The 8,032-nt window shown below is 37.1% G+C and overlaps 1 protein-coding gene across 1 annotated transcript; it reads right to left on the reverse strand.

Annotated features, from left to right (window-relative positions):
* Nucleotides 1-1,582: 1,582 nt before the first annotated feature.
* On the reverse strand, nucleotides 1,583-4,414 carry LOC113324497 (beta-glucosidase BoGH3B-like). The gene is made up of 9 exons (XM_026572818.1): nucleotides 4,195-4,414; nucleotides 3,888-4,092; nucleotides 3,675-3,765; nucleotides 3,405-3,553; nucleotides 2,953-3,196; nucleotides 2,758-2,862; nucleotides 2,497-2,679; nucleotides 2,163-2,367; nucleotides 1,583-2,082 (listed from the first exon to the last, which is right to left on the reverse strand). The coding sequence occupies exons 1-9, from the start codon at nucleotides 4,337-4,339 to the stop codon at nucleotides 1,583-1,585; spliced, it is 1,827 nt and encodes a 608-aa protein (XP_026428603.1). The 5' UTR covers nucleotides 4,340-4,414.
* Nucleotides 4,415-8,032: the final 3,618 nt, after the last annotated feature.

An 8,032-nucleotide genomic window follows, 5' to 3' on the forward strand; every position in this document is an offset into this window, starting at 1 on the left:
AATGATGAGCTAAACCCATCCTCTGGGGCAAAGGAGGAAGCTATTTCACCAATAAAAAGTGGTAATCTCTAATTTATGCAATTATTATATGATTATTTGCCCAGATAGATAAATTGATAAAATGGTTTTTGTTAAACAATTGTCATTTCAATTGACGGAGCATGCTAGCCTAGGGTTTTGATGTCCCATACTTTCGATCTACAATTGTTATTTCTAAAAAATCAACTATTGCAATATTAAGAATCAATTTGAATGCATGATTTGCATGATTATAATTAGAGAATATAAATCACATTGATATTGGTAAATAGTGGATTCCATAGCCCCAGTCTTCTCCATATTTTTCATATCACTTTTATTTAAGTTTGCTATATTTTTAGTCTTAAAAATTAAATCTAAAATCTATTGCTTTCACAAGTCTCAACGAACTTTTTACTACAACTCAATTTGAAATCACATCAAGTAACAAAATTCGAAAATTAAATATATTCGGAGACTAAAGTAACATAATTTACTACCGATTGTGGTAGTACCAAAGTTTGAAATATTAAAGGATTTAGGCAAAATTTCATTTTGGGGCCAATATTCATTCGGAAGTTAAACTTACTACCGATTATGGTAGTACCAAAATTCGAAAATTGAAATTTTTTGGAAATTTGGAAGTTAAATCAACACAATTTACTACCAATAATGGTAGAACCAAAATTTGGAGGAAAAAAGAAAAAAAGAAAACTTCAAATAATTCTGCTAACTAAACTACCGAATTTATGTTTAATTTCCGATTATTGAAGGACAATTTTGCCATTACGAAAAAAAGGATAAGGGATGAACTTAATTTAGGTTTGGATAATCCTATTTTGTTTTATTATTGACCCCTAATTCCTTTCGAGTGGCCCCTAAAAATGCAATGGTTTTTTTTTAGTAGAAAACAAATAAATCATCCAGAAGATAGTCGTAGTCTAAAGTGAATGACTGTCGGCGTGTGGGCCACAAAGCTAATGACAATATCACTAGCAATCCTCACTTTGTTCACTCCAAGCAAGGGATTTCAAAGTCTTAAAGCTTAGGATATATGGTCCCGATATGTCTACACTCTACAGCCTCAAAGGTTGTCAAATCTACTCTGTTTACTGGCAAGTAAGATTTTTATATTTTAGTAGATATTTTGATCCTCCTGCTCCGTATACATCCAAATCTTAGGAACAGATAACACAATTTTGGGGTATTTTTCCCACAAAAAGCGATGACTGCCAATTTAACAGACTTATGTCAATACATGTGCTGCCCAACCCTGCTTCATTTTCCATACCTAGGCATGAAAGTTTTGTCTATATTCTCCCATTATTGGACTTGGGGGAAAAAAGAAAAGATAACTCATTCACATCGATGTAGATAGAATTCAGGACTGTGAACCTGACACTAAACAGACAAGCTAGTATGACTCAATAAAGTGTGCATTGGTTGTTTAAGATCTAAAAGAGTACTAAAGGTAACTAAATTAACAAAGATAACAAAACATGTATTCGTATAAATTTTATTTATCTGAATGTAAGTTTCCATTTAGATAGGACATTCTGGAGACCTATGCCCAGCTCCGTCCCTGAGTACTTGGCACGGTGACGAGTCCGAATCCGAATGGGAATAAGGGATCATAGTGCCTGTCACCAACAGTCATCGGAAGCTGATCAACAGTCTTGAACCAGGTGCGTGCAAGCTTACCTGTAAACCCATAATCGCCAAATAGAACATCAGCAACACCTTGGCCTTCACTACCTGGTAACCATGCTGCTACTAGTGCATTCATTTTGGCTAGGTATGGTTGTATGACGACAGGTCTGCCAGAGACAACAACAACTACACATTTGATGGCTCCACAAACATTGTTAATCGTGTTTGGGCCAGGCATGGAGATGGTAAGGTTCATGCTATCACCAAATGACTCTGCATATGGATGTTCACCCACAACAACAATCGCGTAAGAGAATTCGTTTGACTTGACAAATTCTGGATCAGGGTTTTCACTGAAAACTACTTGAGTCGTTGCGTCAACGGTGTTTCTGATTGCTTTGAGTATTGTTGTACCTGGTCATCAGAATAATTCTTTCAGGTGAATTTGAGAATGAATTCAAATCAAAAGTGGTGCATATAGGAAACGTATGTACCAACAGTGAGGTCATTTCCAGTAATTCCTTGCCATGTGCTTGTCCAGCCACCGCATTGATAACCAAGGTTATTTGCATGACTTCCTGCAACAAGGATTTTTTGTGCCTTCTTGGGGAGTGGCAGCAGCGTCTTATCTGCAGATTCTCCATTCTTCAATAGTACTAGGGATTTCCTCACAGCTTCCCTTGCCAATTCTCTATGCTCCTGCAAGAAAAGAGGGACAAAGTCAACAGGGCGATTAGCGATAGCACTAGTGATTTCCTCACAGTTTTCCTGCACCAGGATCACGAACATTGAAGTGCCATTAAGCTCTATCATTCAAATGCAACTAACCTGGCTCCCAAGATGGTCAACCAGGCTAAGATCAGCCATTGGGTTCTCAAAGATTCCCATGGTGAACTTAACCCTCAAGATTCTTTTAACAGCATCATCAATTCGACTTCTCGAAATGACATTGTTTTTCACATGGTGGGTTAGAACATCAGCAAATTCCGTGTAGTTGAAGGGAATCATGAACTGCAATATTAGAAATAAAACATTACTAATGTGGAGGCCCTTGATAAGTAGTAATAGACCAATTCGCAAGTGACTGACCATGTCAATGCCAGCGTTAACTCCGGCTTGAACTGAATACGAGTAATTTGCATGCTCTGGAGTGGTGATCTTGTCAATAGCCAGCCAATCAGAAATGACGAAACCCTGATAACATTACATGAGTAAGATGTTAGTCTCAGTTCATGCTGAATTAGTCGAGGTCAAGCATAATTTTTATTTTAAAGTAATTTTTACCCTGAAATGGACGAAATTCTTGAGGAAACCAGTTATAAGATTCTTGTTAGCATGCATCTTTACGCCATTCCAGCTCGAAAGTGAGACCATGATAGTTGAAAGACCCTTGATAATTGAAGTGTAGTATCCTGGCATGTGAATACTGAGCAATCCATGTGCATCTATCACAGTGTTATTCTCATTGATACCTTTGGTGGTGCCACCATCGCCCACATAGTGCTTTACACAAGCTGCAACGTTTTTGCTGCATAGCAAGAGCCATGTATTAGTATAGGTCCAATACAGATGGTGTGCGGATTCCACAGTTATTTGTCAATTACAGAGAACTTTGAGATTATGTCATGCCAAGTGTGGCAAAATGAACAATTAAAATTTGGTTACAAATGACAGATCCTGGAGAAAAGGAAGAAGAAAGTTATTCAGAATTGAGTGATAGACATCACTGCTCTTACTTTCCAGCGGCAACAAAGGGAACACCTTTTCGGGAATTTGCAGGAACTTTTCCTTGTAAACCAGCTATGATGTCAGTCATTTGCTGCACAATCTTCTGATCTTCACTATAACTCTCGTAACATCGACCCCATCTCGGGTCTCTGCAAACCTGCGGGGATTAAAAATGGAAGATCAGGACAGTGGAAATACTGTAAAATTTAGAACCGAGCTGAATTGTTGTACTGCAGTTTGAACTGAGTCAACTTATTCAGTTGTTTTTGTTTACACACCGCAATGCACGGAGCAAAAACATAAGGAATGCCTGTAGCTCTAACTTCCAGAGCAGTTGCAGCTCCAATCTTCCTGATCAGCACAGGATCTCTGGAGGATAATCATTTTATTGGACAGAAATTGAATATCATGAATTCAAATTACTGAATTAACACCTGATAAACTGTTAGGTATCTGGAGATGTGTACTCTAGCTAATAAGCATCCGATTACCTGGTCACTCCAAGACCAACATTATGGGGAAAGATAGTTGCATTGTAGACGTTATTGTTGCCATGAACAGCATCAATCCCATAAATCATCGAAATCCCAAGACGAGTAGACAGAGAACCCTTCTGGAAATCATTTACCATATTAACCCAGGTTTCAGCAGAGGCTTTAGGAGACGGCCAACTTCCTCCACCACTTGTTACGCTCCCTAGTTGAAAAAGAGTTCTACTGTTAAATTTTTTGACACAATACATCGTGTATTCGTATAACATTGTTGCAATTAATAGGTTAAAGACTAGAATTTTTTTACCAATGAAATGCTTTTTCACCACATCCGCGGTTGCAACAGTTCTTTCTATTTGTGACATTTGACCGATCTTCTCCTCCAGAGTCATCCTCTTCATCAAGTCCTTGATTCGAACACCAACTGGACGTTTAGGATCTTTATATTTCATGTACTCTGCTTCTGCAATGGACGCCCAACAACACAATAGCAGGATCCCCAATAAAGTGACAGTATTCCTTGCTATTGCTAACTAGTTTTTTTTGTGATCCTGAACAGATGCACAAAACAAGTTTCTTACTAGAAGCTTAATCTTATTATTTTTCTTGTGCAATTTCAACTTAATCTTCCTGATCTTCTAGTGTTCTAGTAGTTTAAGGATACAGCTTTCAGTTGTGGAATTTTTAATTAAGGGAAAACTCGATCAACTAAATGAAACGAGGTTAACGGTCCATTACTGAATTCATTTTGATTTCCTATTCCACGGAGCTAGGCACCTACTAAACAATCATTATCTTCCCCAGGCAAATTGGAAGCATCAACCCCCTCGAAAACCTCGCGTTTTTAGGGACCACTCGAAAGGATTTAGGGGCCAACAATAAAATAAAAAAGGTCATCCAAAGGGAAAATGTAGCCAGCCCTTATCTCGCGTAATTCGTAATGGCGAAATTACTCTTATATATTCGGAGGATATGATAACATTGTTATCCTCCGATTGCAATCGGAAGCCAAAATATTTCCCAGACTTCCGATTGTAGTCGGTGCAGTATTAGAATGATTTGTGTTCATTAATCGGGAGTGTACACAGCCAGCCATAACCACTTGGTTCGTGTTTTGGATGCAACGTTAATCGGGAGTTAAATATATTACAAAACCTACCGATTATAAGTTGCCCCAAATTCAAATTTTGAAAGCTACCATAATCGGTAGATATGCTAAATACAATACCTATCGATTATTGGTTTCTCCACATTCAACTTTCGTCAAATTAGCCGTTGGAGTTTTTGGGAAAAACAAAAAGAGCCGTTGGACCCTAAACCTATATGAAGAAACTCATATCTATCACCCCAATTGCACCAAACTCTTTCCTCTCTTCAGTTTTAATTTTCATAACAAAAAACATGGATATTGCATTTGCCTAAGAAGAAGATTGTGCTATTTATAGAGCGTGGGTTGTGGTAACTGCTCATGATCGTGTTCACAAGCTCCACAAATCGGAATCCGAAGAGCAGATATGGAACCGTATCTTAATGGTATTTGAGGCCTTAGATGGTAATCGAATTCGAAGATCATCCAATGACATTAAGATGAGAAAGAATGCGCTCGATAAGGAGATTGACAAACTTGAAGATGAGGAACGGTTTGTTAGGAACGCCTTTCCTTGGTGGACGTATGAAAAACGAGTAAGTATCTCTGTAACTCCAGCTCACATTAACAAAAGTTAGTATTAACTTGTTACTCATTCGTAATTTCAGAGAAATCTTGCGGATCGCCGGTATGTGGACCTCTACGGGAAACGATTTGAACATGAAGGATGCTACAAAATCAAGAGGGACAATTTCTATGGTCACTGGAAGTTATGATCTGTTTTAATACTTTTATGGTCAATTAGGAGTATGGATTTAGGTGCTTTTGACGAAATTGTAAGGTTAAGGCCGTTTGAACTTTATGTAATGGATGTAATCGGAGTATTATTAATATAAAAACTAGCCGATTATACGAAATCGGTAGATTATTTTGTTAAACAACCTACCGATTGTAATATTCGGTTATGTTATGAGTCAACTTTCTTTCCGATTATGGTGTTGTTTGGTTCCAGGAAACAATTTTTTTTGTACTTGTAATATTCGGAGGATAATTTTTTTGTAAAGTTCCGAATGTACGATGGCCCAAAAATCAGAATTTGGAAAAACTTATACTTTTCAAATTTTGTCTTTGAAATAATCGGAAGTTAAATTAGTTACCAAAACTTCCGAATATGGGCTGTCTAACCTTCAATATTGGCCCTTGGAACCACCTGGAGCCATGGCGTGGTTTGTTTTGAACTTGTAATATTCGGAGGATAATTTTTTTGTAAAGTTCCGAATGTACGATGGCCCAAAAATCAGAATTTGGAAAATGGGAAGTTAAATTAGTTACCAAAACTTCCGAATATGGGCTGTCTAACCTTCAATATTGGCCCTTGGAACCACCTGGAGCCATGGCGTGGTTTGTTTTGAACTTGTAATATTCGAAGGATAATTTTTTTGTAAAGTTCCGAATGTACGATGGCCCAAAAATCAGAATTTGGAAAAACTTATACTTTTCAAATTTTGTCTTTGAAATAATCGGAAGTTAAATTAGTTACCAAAACTTTCGAATATGGGCTGTCTAACCTTCAATATTGGCCCTTGGAACCACCTGGAGCCATGGCGTGGTTTGTTTTGAACTTGTAATATTCGGAGGATAATTTTTTTGTAAAGTTCCGAATGTACGATGGCCCAAAAATCAGAATTTGGGAAAAACTTATACTTTTCAAATTTTGTCTTTGAATTAATCGGAAGTTAAATTAGTTACCAAAACTTCCGAATATGGGCTGTCTAACCTTCAATATTGTCCCTTGGAACCACCTGGAGCCATGGCGTGGTTTGTTTTGAACTTGTAATATTCGGAGGATAGGTTTTTTATAAAGTTCCGAATGTACGATGGCCCAAAAATCAGAATTTGGAAAAACTTATACTTTTCAAATTTTGTCTTTGAAATAATCGGAAGTTAAATTAGTTACCAAAACTTCCGAATATGGGCTGTCTAACCTTCAATATTGGCCCTTAGAACCACCTGGAACCATGTCGTGGTTTGTTTTGAACTTGTAATATTCGGAGGATAATTTTTTTGTAAAGTTCCGAATGTACGATGGCCCAAAAATCAGAATTTGGAAAAACTTATACTTTTCAAATTTTGTCTTTGAAATAATCGGAAGTTAAATTAGTTACCAAAACTTCCGAATATGGGCTGTCTAACCTTCAATATTGGCCCTTGGAACCACCTGGAGCCATGGCGTGGTTTGTTTTGAACTTGTAATATTCGGAGGATAATTTTTTTGTAAAGTTCCGAATGTACGATGTCCCAAAAATCAGAATTTGGAAAAACTTATACTTTTCAAATTTTGTCTTTGAAATAATCGGAAGTTAAATTAGTTACCAAAACTTCCGAATATGGGCTGTCTAACCTTCAATATTGGCCCTTGGAACCACCTGGAGCCATGGCATGGTTTGTTTTGAACTTGTAATATTCGGAGGATAGGTTTTTTTGTAAAGTTCCGAATGTACGATGGCCCAAAAATCAGAATTTGGAAAAACTTATACTTTTCAAATTTTGTCTTTGAAATAATCGGAAGTTAAATTAGTTACCAAAACTTCCGAATATGGGCTGTCTAACCTTCAATATTGGCCCTTGGAACCACCTGGAGCCATGGCGTGGTTTGTTTTGAACTTATAATATTCGGAGGATAGGTTTTTTGTAAAGTTCCGAATGTACAATGGCCCAAAAATCAGAATTTGGAAAAACTTATACTTTTCAAATTTTTCTTTGAAATAATCGGAAGTTAAATTAGTTACCAAAACTTCCGAATATGGGTTTTCTAACCTTCAATATTGGCCCTTGGAACCACCTGGAGCCATGGCGTGGTTTGTTTGAACTTGTAATATTCGAAGGATAATTTTTTTGTAAAGTTCCGAATGTACGATGGCCCAAAAATCAGAATTTGGAAAAACTTATACTTTTCAAATTTTGTCTTTGAAATAATCGGAAGTTAAATTAGTTACCAAAACTTCCGAATATGGGCTGTCTAACCTTCAATATTGGCCCTTGGAACCACCTGGAGCCA

Source organism: Papaver somniferum, chromosome 11 (assembly GCF_003573695.1).
Source record: "Papaver somniferum cultivar HN1 chromosome 11, ASM357369v1, whole genome shotgun sequence".
Lineage (NCBI taxonomy): Eukaryota > Viridiplantae > Streptophyta > Magnoliopsida > Ranunculales > Papaveraceae > Papaver > Papaver somniferum.